Source organism: Ochotona princeps, chromosome 13, assembly GCF_030435755.1.
Source record: "Ochotona princeps isolate mOchPri1 chromosome 13, mOchPri1.hap1, whole genome shotgun sequence".
Lineage (NCBI taxonomy): Eukaryota > Metazoa > Chordata > Mammalia > Lagomorpha > Ochotonidae > Ochotona > Ochotona princeps.
The window spans coordinates 16,082,231-16,107,630 of NC_080844.1; the positions used below are offsets into that span (position 1 = coordinate 16,082,231).

At 41.5% G+C, this 25,400-nt stretch overlaps 1 protein-coding gene across 2 annotated transcripts in view; it reads left to right on the forward strand.

Annotated features, from left to right (window-relative positions):
* The window catches only part of SLC16A12 (solute carrier family 16 member 12), a 70,211-nt gene that overhangs the window by 40,977 nt on the left and 3,834 nt on the right, over positions 1-25,400 (forward strand). For both annotated transcript variants that reach the window (XM_004583559.4, XM_058671457.1), the window contains exons 2-5: positions 10,997-11,233; positions 17,296-17,399; positions 20,342-20,485; positions 22,907-23,471. In XM_004583559.4, the coding sequence (XP_004583616.4) occupies positions 11,124-11,233; positions 17,296-17,399; positions 20,342-20,485; positions 22,907-23,471 (923 nt within the window). In that variant the 5' untranslated portion in view covers positions 10,997-11,123. The remainder of the gene's footprint in view (positions 1-10,996; positions 11,234-17,295; positions 17,400-20,341; positions 20,486-22,906; positions 23,472-25,400) is intronic.

The following is a 25,400-nucleotide window of genomic DNA, read 5'->3' on the forward strand; positions in this document are numbered from 1 at the left end:
AAATTTTGAATTTCTTATCCCTTACTTATATAATGCTCATGGAGACAGACGATGGCAATGGTAGCAATAATAGTAACAGAGGCTACCATTTATTTGGACTCATGCTATCAACCTATCTTGGCTTTATGAAAAATGCCTTGTTCCATTTGCACAGCAACTTCATAAAGTAGAAATTGGGATTTGAACCAAGCAATTAGAGAACATTTGTTTTTCCCAAGTTCCAAAAACCATTTGGAGATAGAAACAGGTATAAAACAGATGAAGATCAAAGGAGTGGTACATGTTGACAATACTGAGACTTAGCACCGTCAGCCAGGTTGGCTTGCATTACTTAGTCCAGGAAAAAAACACTTTTTCAAGCTGCAGTCAGTGGCAACCCCTCCAACTGCCACAGGCCTCCTGAGGCTTCTATTGCTGTTTGATAGCATGGAACTGCTGGGAGTGTGGGCACTACCCACCAGCAGGCAGATCCCACGTGGAAGAAAACGGAAGGGCTGAAGCAAGCACATGCATGGTTTCTTCCATTAGATCAGGCAACTAACTTCCCTTATGGAGAACTGGGAGGAGGACCAACAGCGTTAACTCTCCTGGTAGAGTCCCTTTCTTATGGGATCGTGGAAAAGGAGGTCTTTTTCCCAGTTCTCGTGCTACCCATGGACCTATCTGACAGATAAGGTCATGGGGCACTAAGAAAAAAACTTTCACATTTAGTGTTAGAGAAGTCTAAATAAAATCACTGTATGGTCTTTGTACTGAACTGGTCTTAGAATTGAACAAGGCAGGTTAGGACAGGTTCGGGCTTAGTTCAGGTACAAGACAATGGGAAATAGAAAAGGAGAGACTCTTTTAGACAGACTTTAAAAAAAGGTGTTACGGGGGCAAGTGCTTATTAATTCATGATAAATAATATTCCATATTGGCGTATTTGAATTCAGTATCTGACTTTTGCTCCTCACTCCAGCTCCCTATTAATACAGAGCCTAGGAGGCAGCAGGGGCTGGCTGAAGAAATTGGGGGGCTGGCATTATAGCGTATCGAGTAAAGCTGCCACCCATGACACTGGCCTTGTTATGGGCACCGGTTTGAGTCCAGGCTGCTCTACTTTTGATCTAGCACCCCATTAATGTTCCAGGAGCAGCAGTGGAAGATGGCCCAAATGCTTGCACCCCTGCCACCCACTTGGGAGAACCTAAATGGAGCTCCTAGTTCCTGACTCCAGCCTTGCTCAGTCCCAGGTGTTGTAGTCGACTAGAGAGTAAGCCAACCGATGGAAGATCTCTCTCTGTCTCTCCATCTCTTAGTAACTCTGATTTTCAAATAAAGAAATGATTATGGGGGGGAGATAAATTGAGTTTATGCTTCCCATATTAAGGACCCGGATTAAGTCCTCAGCTGCTAATTTCCGGTTGGCCCAGCTCCTGCATGAACCAGCAGATGGGAGCTCTCACTGTTTCCTCCTGCCTCTAATCTGGGCTTTCAACATGCTAGGACACAACCAGATTAGTACAGGGACTGCAAGCCTACATGTGTAGTCTTGTCAGCAAATGGAATATACTTATACACTTCCCATGGTTCTCCAAATGTTTGTCAGTGCCTTAATGATTAATTAAAAATTATGTTTTTTGAACATGTCAGGAAACTCATTCTACCTTGCCGTCGTCTTCTCATATTTTCTTAACCAATGGATAACTTCCACAAAGAAGTATGTCTTGGTAGACATACTTTAAAACATTTATGTGTACTTGGCAATAGCATCATCTTTTTGATTAATTTATTTAACAGGTAGAGAGACAAAGGAAGACAAAGTGAGAAAAAGAGAGAAAGAGGCACAGTCAAACAAAGAAAACTTGGATTTGTTGATTTCACTCTCCAGATGCCAGCAACAATAGGTACTAGGCCAGCCCAAAGCCAGGAGCAGGGAGCTCAAGCTGGGATTCCCACAGAGGTGATAAGGTTCCACCCATCTGAGCCACCACAGCTGTCTGCATTCACAGGAAGCTGGAATCCAGAGCAGAGTCAGAACTTGAACTCTTGTGGTCTGATACAGAATGCAGTCAGCCAATTCGCAGGACAAACACAACTGTCAGGTTGTACTTCTATCTGTGTAGATTGTACTCACATGCAAAGGAGCTGGGGATCACTTTCAAGGCTTTTGTTCAATGTTTAACAAATTTCCTCGAATTTCAAACTAGAGGGAAGGGGACTGGACTGGTTCCCTTTAATCCTTCTTAGCAGGTGAGCTACAGAGATAGTCATTGCAACTGGAAGGAAGTTTTGTAAGACCTGCACTAACTCTTTCACTCCCAGGAAGGAAGCCAGGTCCTCAGGCTTGCAGAAATGAGGACATGGCCTTCTCGGCCTTGGCAACACCTTGTCCTTGGTGTGACCTGCTGTGGCTCAAGCAGTGAGCAGAGTCTACAGAACGCAAAAATAAACATCTCTGAAGGCCTGCGGAATCTTAAGGTCTGTGTCATGTGGGACAGGCAGTGGGCTGGCTGCCAGATTTTATAGGTGAGCCCTCCCACAGCCCACACACCTTATTAGCCACTCTGCAAATGCAGGGAGAGAGGGCCAAGACTGGCAGTGAAGTTCTGTTGCAAGGTTGACCTGGCCTGGGATTGGAATCTGCACCAATCTCCATGTTCCCAGTGAGGTGAAATCACTTAGGGCTTTTGGATGTACATGCTGGGAAGGCGAGTCGCAGCAGATAGACGGAATACAGAAACAATGAGTAATTTCTTGCCTCCATTCCTCAAACTCCCTGTACATCCCCCCCTGGGATTCAAGAGAATATGCCAACTAGGGAATTGTGGAAGTTCAGTTGCTAAATCCTCACTGTGCATGATGTGTTCCAGGTACCATCCTAGGCCTGGAGATAAATGGTAGGTGGGAACCTACAGGAGCCCCTGCTTAGGGACAGCACACCTAAGCAGTACAGGTTTTTGCAGCTGTTCCCCCAGTGCTAGGGTGCTTACTTCCAGCTGATGGATACATCTGACTGGCTGCCCTCCTATTTTGCTACATGGTGTCTTGCAGTAGTTGTAGAGTGGGGAAAAGCTTGTGATAGAGGCAGGCAGCCTGTATGATGGTAATTGGCTGTTTGTGTGAACTGCCCCCCAAAACTCAGTGAAATGCAAACTTATAGGGTCCACTGAGCAGCCAAGAAACCTCAGACATACCATAGTCTGAATAAGCGATTCCATAATAAGACAGCAAAATAAGAATGAATGAGTTCTGCTAGGCCCTGAATGAGATTCTGAAATGCACTCATTGAACCACATGAATAATGAGCACTAACTATGCCAGACATTGTGCGAAGTGTTGGCATACTTAATTTCATGATACACACACACACACATACACATATAGATGCATGTATTTTTTCCATTAAGAAGGGCGTAGCTCAGGCCAGTCACTTATTTTATATTTGCTTCCAAATGGGAGAGAAATGGGCTTAGAGAATGATAATTATGGGGCTAAGTGGTTGGTCATGAGCAGCACTGAAGTCCACAGTAAGCGTGTTGCTGGCACTGCCTTGCCAGTTCAGGGAACTAGGGCCTGAAAGGATGGGAATGCCCTTTGTCTTCTGCTCTGTCTCCTGTGTGAATCATGAGTTGTACCCACTTCCTTTCATCACTTCTCTGTTTTTTTTTTTTTCTGGATTTTCCATAAAGTACTCCTACCACTGAAGTATTACACACAATGTGGACATTTTGGCAGGCTCTTCAACAAAGGTCAATGTTTCATCTTAATGCCCAAAGGTCTCAGACAGGCACCCTTGATTTCTGGTTGAAGTCAGTAATTATTTACTTTCCTGTTACCAGGATATGTTTGAGGACTAAACAGAGAGAAGCAGAATGGGAAAAAGTAAAACTAAGTGGTTAGTCTTTCTGCTTCTAAGAATATAGGGGCCCGGCATGGTGACCTAGTAGCTAAAGTCCTCACCTTGAATGCGCCAGGATCCTATATGGGCACCGGTTCTAATCCTGGCAGCTCCACTTCCGATCCAGCTCCCTGCTTGTGGCCTGGGAAAGCAGTCGAGGACGGCCTAAAGCCTTGGGACCCCACACCCGTGTGGGAAACCTAGAGGAGGTTCCTGATTCCTGGCTTCAGATCAGCACAGCACCGGCTGTTGCGGCTGCCTGAGGAGTGAATCATTGGACGGAAGATCTTCCTCTCTGTCTCTCCTCCTCTCTGTATATCTGACTTTCCAACAAAAAATAAATAACTCTTTTAAAAAAAGAAGAATATATAGTTTTTCACAGCACATGTGCAAGGTCACTGGGTAGTAATGTGTGCAACCTGCATTGAGTTCTTGGCTCTTGGTTTCATCACAGCATAGTTCTGGATGGTGCAGGCATTTGAGAGGGTGAACCAGCGGACAGGAGATCTCTGATTTGACGCTCTGCCTCTTTGGCTTTGAAGAAAGTGAGGAAGCAAACATAGAAAAGCCCTGGCTGGCGTCTTCATGATGCCACTTCTGTGCTCGTGCACATGCTGACAACAGAAAAAATAGTTTTGTTAAGTCTGAGTCCCTTGCTTCATGTCTGAAGATTAGACCGCTCTGATGAAGATGAAGAGCATTTCACATTTTAGCCAAATTGCCTTCTGAAAACTAGTGACTGCTATTTATTATGCTTTTAATTTATTTCTTAGGACTTAAGGAGATTTTCCCTGGTGAAGGCAGAACTTAGATCTTTCATTTAATGGACAGTGATTGAGCTCTAACTGTGTACCAAATGCAGAATTTGCTTATTTTCTATATGAATAAATATAGAAAACTACATTTGAATTCTGTTATGTTCCACTGATTTAATATGGCCGTTGCACATTCTTTTGGTTAGTTTGGTTTTAACATTAGGTTTTGAAATCAGTGTAAGTTGTCAACATTTGTTCTTGTTTTAAAAATAATGTTAGCTTTTTCAGGTTCTTTGCGTTTATGTGTGCATTTTAGAATCAGCTTGCAAATTTCCATTTTAAAAAGACTGCTGAAATTTTTTTTGCCATTTCTTTTGTTTAAATTTTTCTTCAATTTTATTTGAGGGGGAGAAAGGAAGGCAAAGGGGAGAAGGTGAGGGAGAGGAAGAGATAGAGAGCAAGAAAGAAGCAGAGAGAGAAAAAAAAGAAAAATACTCCTGTTTCTGATTCAGTCACCAAATGCCCACAATATCCAGGGGTAGGCCATGGCAAAGTCCAAGGGAACTTGGCACTCAACCCAGGTCTCCCCCGTGGGAGGCAGGGACCCAACAATTCGAGTCCTCATTTGCTGCCTGCCAGAGAACCCATTCACAGGATGCTAAGACATAAACGTAAGAACATGGCCAGGCAGCCAGAAATGGGATGGCAGACATCCTGAGCCGTGTCTTGACAGCCGGGTCAAATGGTTGCCCACCCCTTGGTGTTTCCTCGAATCTATAAAGCAACATGGGTAGATATAACATGTTCCAAATCTGGATTCCCTCTCTTGGAATTTCCTATTTTACTTTCTTTTTTACTATTTTACTTCTTGGTTGGTAAAAATCTATTTATAAAGCAAAAGGAAGCCTAAAGGTTAAGGCGCTGGAAACAGGAAAGATTCAGGAAATTAGCAACCATGCAAAGGGAGGATAGCGAGCCTTCCAAAGCAAGTGTGACTGTGATCACAGTGCCCTCTTAGCTAGCAAGTCTAAGTATATGAAATTTGTAGGTTTTTTGGAAGAAAGAAGGAGGGTTTTTTTTTAAAGATTTATTCATTTTATTACAGCCAGATATACAGAGAGGAGGAGAGACAGAGAGGAAGAGCTTCCGTCCGATGATTCACTCCTCAAGTGAGCCACAACGGGCTGGTGCGCGCTGATCCGAAGCCGGGAACCAGGAACCTCTTCCGGGTCTCCCACGCGGGTGCAGTGTCCCAATGCATTGGGCCGTCCTCAACTGCTTTCCCAGGCCACAAGCAGGGAGCTGGATGGGAAGTGGAGCTGCCAGGATTAGAACCGGCGCCCATATGGGATCCCAGGGCTTTCAAGGTGAGGACTTTAGCTGCTAGGCCACGCCGCCGGGTCCAAGAAGGAGGGTTTTTAGAAAGCATTACTGAGAGTGATATGAAAGGATTGTATCGCAAAGCACTTTATTGGAAAATAGTTTTATATTAACATTTTTTTTAACAAAGCATTTAGCTGTTTTAAAGCAGGGAGGATAAAATAAAGTTGAAAGTATGTCCCATTTACACTTTAAGGAATAAACTTAGAAGAGCATCATGTCTGAAGCTTCTTTTGGTTCTGAAAATTTTTCTGAAAGCAGAATCAAATTCAGAATACAATTACATTTAGTTGTTGATGTCAAAATAAAAGAGACTGATTAGCAAATGAAGAATTATCTAATAAGAAATGCTTCCTTTGATTATAGCTTTAGTTATGCTGTTAACTCAATAAAGGATTTTCCATTCTATTTGTCTAAGATCATGTGGATTAATTATTTACAAGCCTCCTCAGGCTAATATTGTAGGAGAACTGCAGGATACTTCCACTAGGAAACTAGGTTAGCTTTGTCTAACCAGCACATTTCTTCCAGGTTTGCATAAATCTATGAAATGATCCAATTTAGAAGAAACTGCATGTGTTTGTTTGGTAAGAAACAGCATACACCCTTGTGTTAACCTTGTGCCATGCTCCACAAATCTCTTCTTTTTGTCATGGCATTCACACAAATAGGTCTTAAATTTTAGTGTGGCCTGGCAACCTTGTCAACATAATTGCAATAGCAATTTTGAGATCTTGAAATCTTGACGACAGACAGATGTATCATCCAATGTCATCCAAAGTCATTGGTTACCGTTTGTGCTTAGATGTGAGATGTGGTATACAGTTAGGGGAAGCCCTTCACCCCTCTGATCTTCTGGTTCAACATTGTACGACAGAGGAACACCCTTTATCTCGGAGGGTCCTGAGTGTCAAGTGCAGGCACTGATGAAGAACTAACTTAATTTTTCAAAAAAAATATTTATTTATTTTAAAAAAGATTTATTTATTTTTATTGGAAAGGCAGATATACAGAAAGGAGGAGACACAGATAGGAAGATCTTCCATCCACTGATTCACTCCACGAGCGGCTGCAATGCCCAGAGCTGAGTCGATCTGAAACCAGGAGCCAGGAGCCTCTCCTGGTCTCCCAGGCAAGTGTAGGGTCCCAAGGCATTGGGCTGTCCTCCACTGCTTTCCCAGGTCACAGGCTGGGAGCTGGATGGGAAGCGGGGCTGCAGGGATTAGAACCGGTGCCCATCTGGGATCCCGGTATGTGCAAGGCGAGGACTTTAGCCGCTAGGCTATTGTGCCAGGCCCTGTTAATTGTTTTAGTTGAAGACATACTAATGTTTGCAGAGGTTGTGTGTCCCCATTGTGGAATGCTGATGATAATTCTTTATTGTGTGGTTTCACCAGGTTGACTAAATTACTTTATTCATCATATCACCACAGCAATGCAAGAGATCCTAACTTGGATTTTAAAATTAGGCAATTTACTGTCTGAGATATTGTCATAGTTCCATTCTTAAAGTAGAACACATGGAAATTCCTGAGGAAGGATACTTGACCAAAAGTAGCCATTGGCATAAAGGTAAGATACTACTTGGGACATTGTGTCCCCTGTTGGAGTGGCTGAGTTCAAGTCACATCTCTGCTCTGGATTCCAGCTTCTTTTTTTTTTTAATTAATTATTTATTTTTTTTTAAAGATTTATTCATTTTTATTACAGCCAGATATACACAGAGGAGGAGAGACAGAGAGGAAGATCTTCCGTCCGATGATTCACTCCCCAAGTGAGCCGCAATGGGCCGGTGCGCGCTGATCCGAAGCCGGGAACCAGGAACCTCTTCCGGGTCTCCCATGCGGGTGCAGGGTCCCAAAGCTTTGGGCCGTCCTCGACTGCTTTCCCAGGCCACAAGCAGGGAGCTGGATGGAAAGTGGAGCTGCCAGGATTAGAACCGGCGCCCATATGGGATCCTGGGGCGTTCAAGGCGAGGACTTTAGCCGCCAGGCCACGCCACCGGGTCCCTTGAGGACTTCTTTTAGCTTCAACATGGAAGAATAATATTTTTCATACCAAGGTTTTTGCAGTTTATAATTTTGAAAGATTGTCTACTATCTCATTTGTGTAATATAACATAATTATTCAAATTCTTCTCAATTGCTGACCAATTAATTTGTTTCTAATAAATGCATTATTTATAATGTAGCTTTCCCCTATGATAGTATTTGGCTTCATTAAATTGTTTTCACAGGGTAACCTCCCAGAAATGAGATTACCCTTCAGGGACTGTGAAGAATGTTCTAATTCTTGATCCATTGCATCATGTTAATTTCTCGAGGCTTTATACAGAGCCCCGCCTGTTTCGGTGTTCTTGAATAGCACCCAGAAACACTAACTCAAGGATGGGATTTTTGCTGCATGTTCTTAGGAAGGTGGGTTTATAGACCTCTACTGGAAACAACTCCACTTCAGCAGTTACTTAGGTGAAAGAAAAAAATCAGAAGGGACTAGGCCTACACCAAGGCAGATTTCTATTGTCCAGTGTTTTATTTTCTTGCACTGCTAAGAGGTGTGCTTTTATGCAGAGCAGCAGAGTGTGGCCCTGCTATGGCTTCATCTCTCAAAGTAGAAGTCAAACTCTTGAGTTCAGATGTATTTTGAAGTCTAGCAATTGATGTTGATAACGCACATGTGCGAAATCTGATAATGGCTGAAGTAGTATTGCAAGGGTGGGATGAGTTTATTCTGTGTTTTCGTATATGGAATCTGAGGAGATATTGCATTCTTAAATATAGCACTGAAAGCAAGAATGCCAACTCTGAAATAAAAATATTATGTAACCAAGGATGTAGGTGTTTGTAATTCTTTCACACCATGGGACAGAGATCTTAAACTAAGGTCAGACAGGGTCAGGTGCTTAGCTTAGAGGTTCCAGTTCCAGTTAAGACCCTCACATCCTATGATGGAGTGCCTGAACTCAAGTCTCAGCTCCACTCCTGATTTCAGCCTCCTGCTAAGGCACGCCATGGAAGGCAGCAGGTGAGGGCTCAAGTTCTTATCTCCCCATCATCCACAGGGGAGACCTGAGTTGAGTTCTTGAATGTGGACTGGCCCAGCTCTCAAGTTGCGAGCATTTGGGGAATGGACCAGCAGATAGTCTTCTCGCTCTGAAGTAATGAAATTTTAAAATAAGATCAGATAGCAGGCATTTTATACTTTCCGAACCTTATGTTTTGAGTTGCAGGTATTCAGTTTGCAGTGGAAACATGAAACATGAACCAAAGAAAAATGTAAATAGATGGATATAGTTGTGTTCCAATAAAATTTATTTGCTAAAAGAGGCAGTTGCCAAGTTTGACCTGGAAGCTGTAGTTTGCCAATCCCTGCCCTGGCAGACAGGTGAATTATCTTACTAAGAAGGGAACAAATGAAGGCAACTGCTTAAGTGGCTAGCCCACTATGGAAGTGTTTAAATTCTTTCCTCTTTCTTTCACTTCACTTAGTGTTTCGTAGATGTGTTACTATGTCTACCTTCATCTCCTCTGAGGTTGCAGTGGTGTGCTAGTAAATCTTTAACAACTTGCTCTCTTAGGAGATATAAAATACTTCGATGTGCCATTTTTTCACTTTTCCTTTGGTGGCCAAATTCTAATCACCAACATGAACAAGGCATAAGGATGGCGTGCAGTTGTTGCTGGCTCCTGCACATCACTACATAGGGAGGTCAGTTTGGTTTCTTGTTGATTGGGAAGTAACATCGAAATGTAGCTAGTGTTACCAATAAGTAAAATGTGTGATTACCTACTGGGTCAGGGGGCTCCCAAATCAGTCAGTTTAGTAGCTCAGGGACATCGTTAAGGTTCCAAACTGTTTTTGTGTTCTGTTGGGCTTACCTTGGCTTATTGGCTCTGACTTCTGGCTCATTTCCCTCATGGTTAAGAGGTGAGGTGAACTCTGTGGTTGCAGGTATCACGTCCAGATTCAAAGCTACTAGAGGAAGAGGCACCTGTTTCTTTCCTATGCTTTTTTCTAAAGAAAACACTTTAGGGTTGATCTCATTCCTCATCAGTGACACCTGTCAGAACTCTGTGAAGCAGTGGATTGGGCCAACCTCCCAGAAGATTAAAGCCCCCCAGAAAGAAATCAGTGCACGAGCCTAAACAGCACCAGGCTGCACTAGGGTTAGGATAGAACAAAAAAAGCAGGAGCTATAAATTTTTTTGGTGGGGGGACATTTGGTTCCTTCCTTAGACCTGGATGTTATGGACATTTGGAGAGTGAATTAAATTATGTGAACCTTCTCCCCACCCACTCTTTTTTAGATAGAAAAATTATCTATCTACATATCTATCTATGTAAACATAAAAGTTCCAAAGAATAACCTGAGACTCATTCAATAAACTAATTAGGATATACCCTAAGGTGTTGGAAGAATGAGATTCCAAATCATAGACGCCTAAACAAAACCAAAGCATATTTGTCTTGTGCAATGTTGTAGAGATGTATGAGGTTTCGAGGTGGGGGAGCTGCTCTCGCAGAGATTTCTGGGGGACTCCAATTTCTTCATTCTCATAGCGCTGTCAGCGTCTAGGATAATGGGGTGATCGGTTGGGTAGATGGTGTCTCACCTCCACTTTCCTGTTCTAGCCTGTTGGAAAGGAGCTGCCAGAAGTCCTCAGAGGGAGATTTTGCCTTTGAGTTGATGGGCCAGAGTGGCACTTAGGATGTCTGCTTTCGTCTAGACAGTGTTGCCACATCTGTCTTCAATGGAGGCTGGGCAAAAATGGTGTCTACCTGGGGGTCTCCAGTTTGTCTAAAATTGGAGATGTTCTGTAATTGAAGTCAATAAGGGAGATATGTATTGAGTTCAGTATTGATAGTTACCAGTAGTCATCTTTAATAGAATGGTAATAAGTATTTTTGCCAAATGAAAAAAGTCCACCTTCATGCATGAGAATAAAATACTGATGCATGCCCTGATTTTTCTTTTTAGATGTCCAGTAACTCATGTGCAAGGTAGCATTCTACACCACCCTTGAATGCTGACAGGAAGGCACTAGGCAGTAAATTCCTCCGAGATCATATGTTGGCTGTTACTTGGAAGAGAAGGAACTGACACCATGGCCAAAGGAAAGAGAGCTCAGTCTACCTCTCCTCCAGATGGAGGCTGGGGCTGGATGATAGTGGCCGGATGTTTCCTTGTGACAATCTGCACCCGGGCAGTCACTAGGTAAGTGAATTTTTCTTGCCTATTTTTTAAAGGACTTGGCTTATTTTTTTTTCTAAATATGTTTTATTCTGTTTCTGAACCCTTCATTAAAGAAATATGTGTGTGTGTTCTTTGTGTCTGTTTCCTCAGATAATCTTTTTCTTTGCACAAAATGTGATTTCAAATTTCAAAAGCCTAGAATTATGGTCTCTTCTAGAAAATTCAATACTTAATCCTGGGGAGCTGGTACATTTTTAGGTGAGAAGTCCTGGCTATTCCCACCATTTTTTTTTTTTTTTTGCATAAGTAGTCCCCAAAGTTGTGTACACATGAGTGGTATTTCTTTTCTTGCTCCATCTTCTACCCAAAGTGAATATGAAATACTTAAAATTTATCATGTAGGAGCCAAAATGGGAATTTCCTGGTGATTAAAGTAGGAGATGGTTACATGGGATATTAATAATGAATTCATTTTTTGAGTTTTAAAGAATTGCTAAAGTCATGCCCAGGAAGGTGAGTTTGCATAAGCTGATGAGGTTTCAGGGATGAGCAAGATAATCTATGTAATCCCATTTTTCAAAAAATTTCTTATCATCTTAGTGATAAATCCCAGTCATTAAAATTTTACAGCATAAACACCAAGCTTATTGGATGTGTGATTCGTGACTCATATTTTAAAAGCTATGGGAAGGGCCCAGCAGCAGCGGCCTAGTAGCTAAAGTCCTCGCCTTGAACGCCCCGGGATTCCATATGGGCACCAGTTCTAATCCCGGCAGCTCCGCTTCCCATCCAGCTCCCTGCTTGTGGTCTGGGAAAGCAGTCGAGGACGGCCCAAAGCTTTGGGACCCTGCACCTGTGTGGGAGACCTGGAAGAGATTCCTTGCTCCTGGCTTCAGATCGGCGCAGCACGGGCCATTGCACTCACTTGGGGAGTGAATCATTGGATGGAAAATCTTCCTCTCTGTCTCTCCTGCTCTCTGTATATCTGACTTTGTAATAAAAATAAATAAATCTTTTTAAAAAAGCTATGGGAAAATTCATGACAGGAAATAATCATGTTCTATCAAGTGGCTTTTAAGTCTAGAGTTGAGGAAGGATGGAGTGCCAAATTAACAGACGAACAAAGTATTGCAAAGTTTGTGGTACATTTATGTCTATCATATAGGACTGAGGCTGTACTCAACCTGGAAAAAAGTATGTGAGGTCAAAAACAATCCTTGGAAACTCATTTGCTCATTAGATACAGAACTCTTGCAGATGTGAAATCTAGAATTTAAATTGTTGTGCTTCATGTTATAGTTTGGCTGTGATGTTGGCAGCCAAGTTCTAGGTGGAAGGACAAAAACAGCTTAAACACAAGGCTCCTTTAAAAAGTTTGTGAAAATTGGAATTAAAAGATAAGTTTATTGTGATACAAGAAACTGAAGTCTGTGCTTATGCAGTATCTTTAAAAATCTCAAGATAATGGGTAATATGGAAAAAGTGCATGAATTTTTGAGCCAAAATAAATTTATTTATTCTTTTAAATATTTATTTATTTTTATTACAAAGTCTGATATACAGAGAGGAGGAGAGACACTGAAGAAGATCTTCCGTCTGATGATTTACTCCCCAAGTGAGTGCAATGGCCCGTGCTGCGCCGATCTGAAGCCAGGAGCAAGGAACTTCCTCCAGGTCTCCCACACAGGTGCAGGGTCCCAAAGCATTGGGCCGTCCTCGACTGCTTTCCCAGACCACAAGCATGGAGCTGGATGGGAAGCGGAGCTGCCGGGATTAGAACCGGCGCCCATATGGAATCCCGGGGCGTTCAAGGCGAGGACTTTAGTTGCTACGCCACGCCACCGGGCTCCGTTAAATAAATTTATTTTTTAATTCTGTTGTTCATGCAGTATCCTTATACAGAGATTTTCATTTTTTAAAGGATTTATTTAATTGCCTATTTATTTGAAAGATAGAGCTATATAGAGAGAAGAGACAGAGGGAGAAATCTTCTGCTAGTTCACTTTCCAAATGACTACAATGGCCAGGGTTGTACCAAGCAAAGCCTGAAGCCAGGAACTTCTGGGTCTTCCATGTAGGTGCAGAGCCCCAAGCACTTGGACCATCTTCTGCCGCCTCCTTGGGCAGTTTAGCAGGGAGCTGGATAGGAAGTGGGGCAGTCAGGACTTGAACCTGGGCCCAAGTAGAATTCTGACACTGCAGATAGCAACTTAACCCACTTCAATCTTCTCTCAGTGACAGTGAGATGACCAACAGATCAACAGATGATCAACAGATGACTTTTATCAGGAATGGAAAAGGAAATGGAAAAAGATCCCCACTAGCCTTTATAAGAAGGCTATTCCTTCATATTTTTAACTTTAACTCCATTGGAATTAATTCTACTTATGTATGTCAGGCGGTCATTGAGAACATGGCTTGTTCATGATAGGTGCTTCCAAAACACAAAGGTGTTAGGACACCATCTGGTAGATCCAGCCATAAATATCTGAAATGCAAACCAAAATGTAATTTGGACAACATAAGTAAACCATAGAATGTCAAGTGACACTGAAAGAGGAATGAATTCTGACACGGAAGCACAGGGCAAGCTTTCTAGAGAAGTTGTTGCTGGAGTGAATTCTAGAGGATGGGATCGTTTAGCCAGGCAGAGAGGCAACGAAGGGTGTTTCAAACTGTGTCGGTGCAGTGAGCCTCAGCTGCTACTTGCTTAGTGGTAATGGTGTGCAGGCTTCATTCCTGGGCTGCCAAGGGCTTACCCAGAAATCAGGAAAGGATGGGTTGGCAAAACAAAGGTCAACTATCGGTGGTTATAAAGATGCTAAAAGGAGATATCTGACCAGATTAAGTTTAGAGGAGATAAGTGTGTTGATGTAGCCAACATTGAAATCTGGCTACAAACCAGGAAGCATCCAAGAGAACTGGAAATAGAAACATGGAAAAGAGCCCTAAGGTGATTTGTTCAGTTCCCACAATCAGTCATTAACTCATTTTTCTGATTTTTAAAATTTAAGTCAAATATTCTTAAATAAGAACTTAAATAATATGCAAATATATAAAAAGTCTTCTCATTTCCTGAAATCTACTTTCATAGCCTAAAGTATGCTTTATCAATAGTTTCCTGACATCATTCCAAAATTTTTTGAACAACCCAATTAACTTTACATTAACACATAAATGTATTATATGACAAATGCATTATAAATAATTTTTATTTCTATTAATGGGATCTTATTGCCACACCTTTTTCCACTTAATTTTTCTTTAGAAACATTCCATCTTTCTAACTTTCCATTTTACCATCTTTCTAACTTTTCCATTTTATGAGGGCACTTTGGAAGGTTCATGGAAAAAAAGGAAATTAAAAGGTAAGTTGAGGTGGGCATTTGACCTGGACATTAGCACACTGGTTAAGACACGTGTGTCATAGCTGCTAGTTCTTTGATTGTGGCTTCTGGCGGAGCCCAGGAGGCAGGAGAAATGGCTCAGGTTCCTGCCACCCACTAGAAACTTGGATTAGTTGCTGGATCATTATTCTGGCTGTCCAGCCCTGCTTGTTGCAATCTGTCGACAGCAGATATGAGCTCTTTATCTTTTGTGTGTATCTACCTTTCAAATAAAAAAAATAATTAAAGCAATAAGCTTATTTTTTGCAAGTCTTAAAGAAATCTACGTAAAATTTTTAAATTCCATTCTATACACATTTTCTCATATACTCCTGTAGTTGCTTAAAAATCAACCAGCTGTGGGGCCCGACGGCGTGGCCTAGCGGCTAAAGTCCTCACCTTGAAAGCCCCGGGATCCCATATGGGTGCCGGTTCTAGTCCTGGCAGCTCCACTTCCCATCCAGCTCCCTGCTTGTGGCCTGGGAAAGCAGTTGAGGACGGCCCAAAGCTTTGGGACCCTGCACCTGCGTGGGAGACCCGGAAGAGGTTCCAGGTTCCCGGCATCGGATTGGCGCACCGGCCCGTTGCGGCTCACTTGGGGAGTGAATCATCAGACAGAAGCTCTTCCTCTCTGTCTCTCCTCCTCTGTGTATATCTGGCTGTAATAAAATGAATAAATCTTTAAAAAAAATCAACCAGCTGTATGTGTTCATAATTATTTGCCATATTTTGATCGATGGATATGGTATTTCCCCCCCATTTTTGCTTCCATTAACAATGCTACCTATGACTTGTGTCACTTAAAAGTGATTTCAGGGATCCATATTGTGCTGCAACAAGTTAAGGTACTGCTCAGGACATCTGCACCCCAAATGGAATACCTATGCAAGTCGCTGTGCTCTGCTTCCAATCCAGCATCCTGCTGACGGATCTTGGGAGGCAACAGATAGTGGCTCAAGTGCTTGGGTCCATACCTCCCATGTTGATGACCCAATGCAGTTCTGTGCTATTGATCTTATCTTGATCCAGCCCTGGCTATTGGCGGCATCAGAAGAATGAATCAGCAGAGAAAAGATCTCAATATATGTGTGTGTGTGTGTGTGTGTGTCTTTGTTGCTCTGCCATTCGCGTAGATAAAAAAAAATTGAAAATCAAATTTTAACTCTTTCCGTGTATCTAATGATGCTGCCTTCTAAAATTCACATAGAGCCAAAAATTGTGCAGGCTAGGAAAAGGTATTTCCCATGTTCAATAATGTATATTGGTTATTTAGTTCTTTGTTGCGAATTAAGTCAGTCACTTGAGTTGGATCTGGTATTTGAAAATCTATGTTTCATTTAAATGTCCAAAAAAAAAAAAAAAAAAGAACCTTAGGTCAGAGATTTGTGTGTCTCTAAATCTTTTATGTCCATGTAGATTAGTTTGCAAGAAATGTTTGCAGTTTTTGGAAATTTTGGAGTTCTTTTGGCTCTTTGAACAATACTTGAGTTTCTGTAAAAAATTACCAACTTTGACTGAGGCCTTCTTTAGTGTTTCTTGACTTTTTAAAAAATTGATTAAATGATGTAATCCTTAGCGAGAGGCTGCACATTGCATGTAAGATCTAATGGGTAGGAAGTGGCAGAACTTCTAACCTCTGGGCACAATATCCTGAGGATCAGTCTAACATCTGCCAAGACCAGGAAGTTCGCTCCCCTGCCGTTCCCTCTTCTCTTTGTGTCACTACAATCAGCAACATTTCTACAGAGTCCAGTGCAAATTAATAACTCGGGGTTCCTTTCTCTAAAAGCATGAAGAAAAATGCTATTGAAAAGTACTAAAATTGAATTTTTTTTCTTTTTAAAAAATGTTTCATTGAAGACTTCTGATTCTCTCCCTGAGTAATTAATTGCATTTCAACATAAATTCCTTTTTTTCCCCTATACATTTCTGTTTTCTCTGTGCATACACATACATGCTCACACATTTCCAAGTATACAAAAAATCATTTTCATTGTAAAATATTTCAAAATGCAGAATAATTATCACCTATAAGCCCACTATTTACATATGATTGGGTAAAGTTTGGAGTATATGGTTTTAGGCTTTTATGTCTATATGAGCTATATGTTTATAAAAATAAGTCTTAGCAAATAAAATATTTTGTAGCTTTTTTTGTTTGACATTACATTATGTATTGAAAACATTTTTAATACACAATAATACACTATTTTGTTTTACTGATATGCCATCATTTATTTAGCCAATCTTTTCATGATGAACAATTAGGTTATGATAGTTGGCTGTAACAAGTAGTTTTCTAGGTTATATCCACAAATAAATATTATTAACATGTTATCATTACCTTTGTATAAGTCTTCGCAGTGAAGCTTCTAGGTGATGTATCACTCTTTGTCCCTAAATTTTAACTTGTATTACAATCTCTTAGAAGTTACGTGTGTAAATTAAAATAATAGAATGAATAAGAAGCCGTGTTCTTGATTTGCTACCTTCCCATGGAACCTTCTCCAGAGTGAAGATTTTCACATCTCCTTGGCTTTAACAACACCTCTGGTGGTCAACACTTGTTCTCCAGAATGGTTGGCTGTGGATTTGTCATTTACTATGGTCCAAAAATTAAAATTTTTGGAGTCTAGAACAGCTGATTCAAAAGAATTCACTTTTTTTTGTATCAAATACCCACATTGTCTTTTCCAGATGTATCTCAGTGTTTTTTGTGGAGTTTCAGACATACTTTGCTCAGGACTATGCACAAACAGCATGGATTCATTCCATTGTAGATTGTGTGACCATGCTCTGTGGTGAGTATTGCTTGCTAGGAAAGACAATGATTGTTTACTGTTGAATTGTGTGCATGAAAATGACCTTCCATTGACATCAATTACTTTTTTGAAGTAGAGGAATGTTTTTAAAACTGCCTAAGATTACTCTTTGCAATTGATAATCTACATGATCTTGGCTGATGTCACATGAAAGAGTTCCTATATTTAAAGAGACCCATACTCTTTGACCTTACGTATAGAGTTAGACTGTTGAATTTGCAGAATTTATTTTGATTTAGAAGAAGTTTATCTTACTATGTATACTTGGCTTCTGTCTTCCAAATGCGGTGGCCTCTTTGCTTCTCCAGTCATGTAAACATGACTAGAACCTTGGATCATTTCTATATGGTCTCCATTAAATGAGTGCCAACAATGTTGCGTCATACTCTGTATTTGCATTCTGTTCCTGAGTAGTCATAACTTAGCTCGTGGATTTCATCTTTTCAAGCATGAATCTTCATATTTTCAAAAGTAGTGGAGAAGGATAAGACTATGTAATCATGAAATGAACATATTCACAATGACTTTTATTCAAGCAGCTTGAGTCACTACATCGAGTATATAAGATATCATGGGCAGTATGGAAACTAACTATCTGTATGGAAACTATCTGCATATAAGAGAGGATAGAAAATGTCAAATTTCTCTTTTACACATTTCAAACTAACATTATTGGTTTCTTGGAGCTTTTATATTGGGTCAAATAGACATGTTCTGTCTGCAGTTTAGATCCACTTAATCTTTTCATTTAGGTGAATGCTGAGTGTTTTTGAAAACCTCAGCTGATGTCCTAGTGACAAAAGGAAACACTGTATTATTAAGAAATCCCTAATGATCTCATCTGAGTCTGTTGTTGGTACTAACATACACATATTTTTAAATATATAGTCTCAGGAATGAATTGAATTGTGCTGAAATGTGTTTCTTTAGAAGGAATTTAAGATCAGTTTTAGGACTAAGACTAAATTGTCTCTCTCTATTGACAAAAAGGCCTTAAGGGATAAAAAAACAATCATGTATTTGAGATGTTTAGGCCATCTTCTTGTGCTTTTGTTGTTTTAGCCATGAGGTAATGACTTGATTTTTCAGGGTCATGTTATTCAGTCACCGTCTGTGTCAGCACACCAGAGGCCATGTTTGTCTTTCTCAGAGGATGTGAGTGACTCATTTCCTTCACTCTTATCTTCTGGAAAGCATTTATAATCCTCCAAAGAGGAATAAATGGCTAAGTGACTAATGTGATTGCAATGACTGTGTGAGACTTTGGGTAGGGTCCTTACCAAAGCAGCATGTGCAAGAACGCAAGAACGCAAGACCTGCCCTAACCAGTTACCCTATACCTACCTGCTCACCTGGCAATGTAACGTTAGAACATTAGAGTTCAGAATATGAACAGGTAGCTGCAGAATTGCATCTGGGACTCTCACTGGTGACAGATCTGCCCTGTGAAAAGCAGACATGTGAATGTTTTTTAGTTTGTTGGTACACATTTCTTCATTATGTTTAGTATAAACTTTGTTATAAATATTGCCACTTTGCAGTAACTGTAGCAGCATCACTCCTGAGAATTAGGTGTTTTTTTAGATTTGTCCACCTGTGTTCTTCCCAGCTTATATTTCTGCATATTGGAGCCAGTTACTGCTTAAGCTAGCTGGGAGACATCTGGTGATACTTGGCTCTATCGTGTGCATTGGACTCAGTCCTCAGTTCCAATCTGATCAATACAAAAATGATCATGCTCTAATAGACACTCAGAGAATTGACTCTTATGATCTTGTCTCAAGAAGTACTACTGCCAACATGAATTATTCCTTGAAAGAAATTCACATGTCTTTCCCACCCCTGCCATCTGTCCAGTAGAGCCAACCAATAACAGAGTAAGATAACCTCACACTTGCTCAGAGTAGATCAACTGCATTTCTTGGTGACCTTGGCCATGCCATATTCCTTGTCTCCTCAGTTTTAATATATATTCCGCAGCCTTCTGATTGACATGGCTCTGATACACTAGAGAACTACAAATAGAATAAGGTCAACCAAAATGTCACTGTGAAGCATGTTTCTTAGATGTTCGGGGCTGTGTTTACCCAGTAATGAGCTACCCTGAGGCCGGAAAAGCAGCTCCACGTTGCACAATTTGTCTTGAAAGATTTTTGCTGGTGTTTAATGCTGCTCACAGCACATGCTTCACGCTTTCTTTCTGCAGCTGTTAACTGTCATTAATATTGCTAACGGTGTATTTGCAATTCTGTGCCAAAATCCTTACACACAAGTGATACAGAGTTTAAGTAAAGCACTAGTTAGCAAACACTCAGTAGTATAGGACTGAGATATGAGTGTTGAGATGCGAGTCACGAGACTTGATCCCTGTCCCAGCTCTGCTACTTATCGGTGTGTGATGACAGACAGTCACTTCCCCTCTCTGGGCATTACTTTCTAATGCTGCAGAATTAGAAGGGTTGGGGTTCCGGTGCTGTAGCCTAGTGGCTAAAGTCCTTGCCTTGCATGTGCCGGAATTCTATATGGGTGCTGGTTCATATGTTGGTGACCCTGCTTCCCATCCAGCTCCCTGCTTGTGGCCTGGGAAAGCAGTTGAGGACGGCCCAAAGCCTTGGGACCCTGCACACACGTGGGAGACCCAGAGGAGGCTCCTGGCTCCTGGTTTCGGATTGGATTGGCTCAGCCCTGGCCATTTTGGCCACTTGGGGAGTGAATCAGTGGATAGAAAATCTTTCTCTCTCTCCTCTCTGTGTTGCTGACTTTCTAATAAAAATAAATAAATCTTTATAAAAGAAGGGATTAGAGGGGTGGGCTTGATGGTTTAAAGGCTGATGATTCTCTGCACTGCCAGAGTAAAACCATAGACTTTTCACAGTATCCTCAAGAGTTTCCTATTGATTGTATGTGTTTTGTTTTGGAAGCTCCACTCGGGAGTGTTGTCAGTAACCACCTATCCTGTCAAGTGGGAATCATGCTGGGTGGCTTGCTTGCATCTACTGGCTTCATCTTGGCCTCATTCGCCACCAGCCTGAAGCATCTCTACCTCACTCTGGGAGTTCTTACAGGTAAGAGCACTTTGTGCCACTTGTCTCACCTCCTCTAGTCGGGCAATGTCTTCCTCTACCCCTTCCAGGGGCAGTGAGCTCATCAACAGATCGGTGACTTATATAGCATTCGTTTTGTCACACGTATGATTTAGCTGATCTTGGCTTGTGTTCTGCGTACCTAGCAGTTACACAGAGCTGCAAATGGGATTGTACCACACTCATGAAAATGTATCGGCACTTTAGTTAATCCATATGATAAAAGTACTAATTGTATTTTTCCCTTGGCATGAATGCATAATTGAGATTCCATTCTTAGAAGAAACAAGGTATTAACCAGGACAACCTCTATGTTCATAGTCATCCTTTCAACAGTTTTGCTAAGACATTAAAATACTATCTGTGGTCAAGCTGAGTTGGCCCTGTCTTATATTGTTGCCCAATAAATGGGCATTTTGAATTTTAAAAAGAAAGCCCCTGTTATATTATTAATTCTCTCTCGGTGCTATGTGATCTTTATTTTATTTTATTTTATTTTATTTTATTTTATTTTATTTTATTTTATTTTATTTTATTTTATTTTATTTTATTTTTTAATTGTCTGTATTTGAAAGGCAGGTATTGTAAAGAGAAGGAGAGCCAGGGAAAGAGGCTGCCCATTTGCTGTTCACTCCCAAAATGGAGTGGCTGCACTGGCCGGAGCTGAGCCTGTTCAAAGCTGAGGGCCAGTAAGTTCTTCTGGGTCTCCCACTTGGCTGCAAATTCCCATGCTATAAACAGAGAGCTGAATCAGAAGTGGAACCGCTGTGATACAAACCCATGTCCATAAGGGATGCCAGTGCCGCAGGGTGGAGAATTAGCCTACTGAGCCACTGTGCCAGCCCCGCAAGTATCGCTTTCAAGAGTTTGCTTGTAACTCAGAGGGTAGTATAGGACAACACCAACTCCTGTTTGCATACTGTGATATGGGGTAGCATGTTACCACTTAAACAGTCTATAAACTGATCTGCCAGCTAAAGAAGGTAAACCCAACCCTACTGGCCCAAAGGGCCATGGTGACCAGCAATCCCAGTTAATCAGCAACTGCTCTGGCTTCAGCATGGCAAGTTCCACATGTGACCCAACTACGACTGGATAACTGGCCTCTCTGCACTAAAGAAGAAGCCTGGAATGGAGGGCGATTTCTGCCTTTCCCTTCTGTGGCATAGATGCCATGAAATCCAGGCGGAAAGCCTTCCAGTTTTCCTGAGTTTAAAAAGGACTAGAAGTTCAAAATCTTTTCAAAAATCCCCAGCTATCAACATTTTTCTGCTGATCTGAGTGATATTTTCAGATGCTGTTTTCACTTGCAAAGTTGGTATATTTCCCAACTCTATGAGGCCACTCTGGGGTTTTCATCGTGTCATGTATGTTATCAGGATGCAGTTTCTAGAAGGGTTCAGCTTGGTGTTGTGTCCTCAAAGGCAGTCAAGAGCTGAGATACATGTTAATTATCTGTCCTGCAGCACTGGCATCCCTTATGGACGCCAGTTTGCATTCGAGCTGCTCCGCTTCCGATTCAGCTCTCTGTTTATGGCATGGGAGACCCAGAAGAACTTCCTGTCTCTCAGTTTTGAATAATTTTGAATAATTGAAGTATGAGACAGGGAGAAGGAAGAAGTGTCTTTGGTACCTATTACTTTCCTGTTCAGTGCCTGGCAAAGCTGCAGAAGATGGTTCAAGTGTTTGGTTCCCTGCCACCCATGTGGGATACCCAGATGGATTTCCTGGCTTGTGGTTTCAGCCTGGCCTAGCGTTGGCCTAGCCTTGACCCAGCCCTGGCTGTTGTGGTCATTTGGGGAGTAAGTCAGCATCTCTCCCTATCTCTCTGTAGCTCTGCCTTTTGAATAAATAAATGAATCTTTTTAAAAAGGAGTTCTTTCCAGGTGGACATCATGGCACAGTGGGCTAGGCCATTGCTTGAGATGCCTGTAGTCCTTATCACATTGCTTGGAATTACATCTTTCCTCCACTTCCTTTCCTAATTGCTGCTAGTGTGCACCCTGGGTGACAGCATGTGATGGCTCAAGGGCTGGAGTTCCTGGCTCCCACATGGGAATGCCACACTCCTGGCTTCAGCCTGGCCCAGCCCCAGCTCCTATGGGAATTTGGAGAGTAAACAGCAAGCTGAAGATTTGTATGTATATCTGAATATGTTCTGCACTGCCTTTTCAGTAAATAAAAATAAACATTTTGAATAGTTTTCTTTCCAAAAAGAAAGTTGTAGATGATTTTCCAAATCATCAGCAGGAAGAGACTCATTTCCACCTCACTATAGAAAAGAAACTTAGGAGGGTCTAACCAAAGGTCAGGTCCCCTAGTCCAGGTAACTTTATTCTGGGACGTTTCCTATCACTGGCTGTTTTGGTTTGCTAGCCCTCACAAAGTCCCCTTTATCCACAGGCCTTGGATTTGCACTATGTTACTCTCCAGCCATCGCCATGGTTGGCAAGTATTTCAGCAGACGGAAAGCCCTTGCTTATGGGATCGCCATGTCGGGCAGCGGCATTGGCACTTTCATCCTGGCTCCTGTGGTACAGCTGCTCATCGAACAGTTTTCCTGGCGGGGAGCGCTGCTCATCCTTGGCGGCTTTGTGTTGAATCTCTGTGTTTGTGGAGCTTTGATGCGGCCAATCACGCTCAAAGAAGACCACACAATGCCAGAGCAAAATCAGAATCAAGACTTTGACCGGGCATCTCCCTGTTTGCCTTTGACCAAACCATGGATGCAGACCTGCCTTTGTTGCTCTCTCCAGAAGGAATACAGTTTTCTACTAAAGCCAGACTTTATCATATTGGCAGTCTCGGTTTTGTTCATGGCGTATGGCTGCAGCCCTCTCTTTGTGTATCTGGTGCCTTATGCTTTGAGTGTTGGAGTGAGTCATCAACAAGCTGCTTTTCTGATGTCCATCCTTGGAGTGATTGATATTATTGGCAATATCAGTTTCGGATGGCTAACCGACAGAAGGTAAAGTCCATGCAATCACAACTGGTCGTCTACCAGGGGACTTTAAGCCTTCAGGTTCCCCATATTCCCACACCCTGTAGACTACCTGGATATCGCAGAAGTCTTCAATATCTGATGGCATTTTCCTTGTAGACCAAACTTTTCTGGCAAACTGTCTTTATGATTTAAAAAAAAAGGGATCGATAGTAAACTTTTGCTTTGTTTTGTTTTGTGGGCTATATGATCTTTCTCTACTACCATATGATTTTTTTGTCTACTACCTAATTCTGTTGTTATTACAGCCCCAAAGCAGGTAAAGACAATAACTGATAATGGTTGTATTCAGCCATAAGACTATACATGCACATGAAAGTGTGAATTTTTTCTTGCAAACCTTATAACTCACAAAATGGTGCTCTTTGTGTTTAGCTAACTATTTTTAAGTGTAAAACCATTTTTACTTCAGATTTGGTCATGATTTGCTGACTCTTGTTGTAGATGGTTTAGGATGGAGGGATTATCTACACTGCAGACACCTAGGGTCACTACCAATTTTGATGATCAAACCAGTTCCATTGTAATTCAATCCTCCAGCAAGAACACATCTGATTGGATGTTGTATTGTTGGTTCCTTCGGAACCACCCCACAGACTGACGGGTACTGGAGAGAGGAACAGAATCTAGGTCAGGCAGGAAGATTAGATGTGATCATAGCACATTATTTGTAGCCACAGATTTATGATTGACTTTATACATAGCAAATACTTTGTAAGTTTGGAACCCAAAGTTATATGAAATTTGCCAAGTAATGTCTTTAGCAAATGTTCATCTGTTTGGACTGAAGAATGCAAGTTATTTATGTTCTATTAGGAGAGCTATTTTCAGGTGGCTTCTTACAAATTATAATTTTGGTGATTAATCATGATCCAACTGCCAAATACCAGTGTTATAAATATGCCATTTGGAATCAATGCCACATTTTAAGTAGTTAAAGGGGGGAAGAATTAGGAGTGCCTATCTTTGTAATCTAGTAATTTGGTGAGAGGCAGCTTGGTGATCCATTGACAGGATTTTGAGTGAGGTATATGTCTTTATAACAATCTGCTGCTCATTCACAGTGGGACCTGGGGAGAATCACTTAATCCTCAGGTCTTCAAAGATCTTCAACTGTAAATCAGGTCAGTGCAATATTTTCCTGTCCACCTCATACCATTTTTTTCTAAGACTCAAATGAAGCTAATCATAGAAAAATACTTGTACAATATAAATTGCTGGAGTTGACATACAGTTTTGGTGCCATAGATAAATTTGGAGTTACAAATAGAAAAAATAATGAAAATATCTACTGGTGAAAACTGTCTTTTTAAAAGATGTATTTATTTAAGTGGAAGTCAGAGTTAGAGAGAGGGAGAGAGAGGAGGCAGCAAACAGATCTTCCATCTGTTGGTTCACTATCCAGATGGTTACAGCAGCCAGGGCCAGGCAGGGCCATAGCCAGGAGCCAGGAGCTTCTTCTAGGTCTCCCACATACTAGCAGGGATCCAAGCACCTGGACCATCTGCTGCTGCTTTCCTTGGGCAATTAACAGAGAGTTGGACTGGAAGTATAGTAGCTGGAACACTGAACAGCAACAATATGGGATGCTGGCATTACAGGTGGTAGCTTTACCTGCTAGGCCACAATGCCAGGCCCTCTAGGGAAGTCTTGAAATAAGACACTGTCCTACCATGGGATTGTCATCATCTCTGGCAAATCATTTTGATGTTTTCATATTCCAGCTTCCTTTTGGAATAGCCATCTGGGTAACTTAGCATCTATGATGTACACATACTGACAGATAATGTTTCTGCAAGAATTGAATTGGTATACTGTTATAAAGTCTTAATTTGCTTATACTCTATGTGTTCTTCACAACTATTTTCAGAGTACCTCTATGAAACCAGTAGCCTC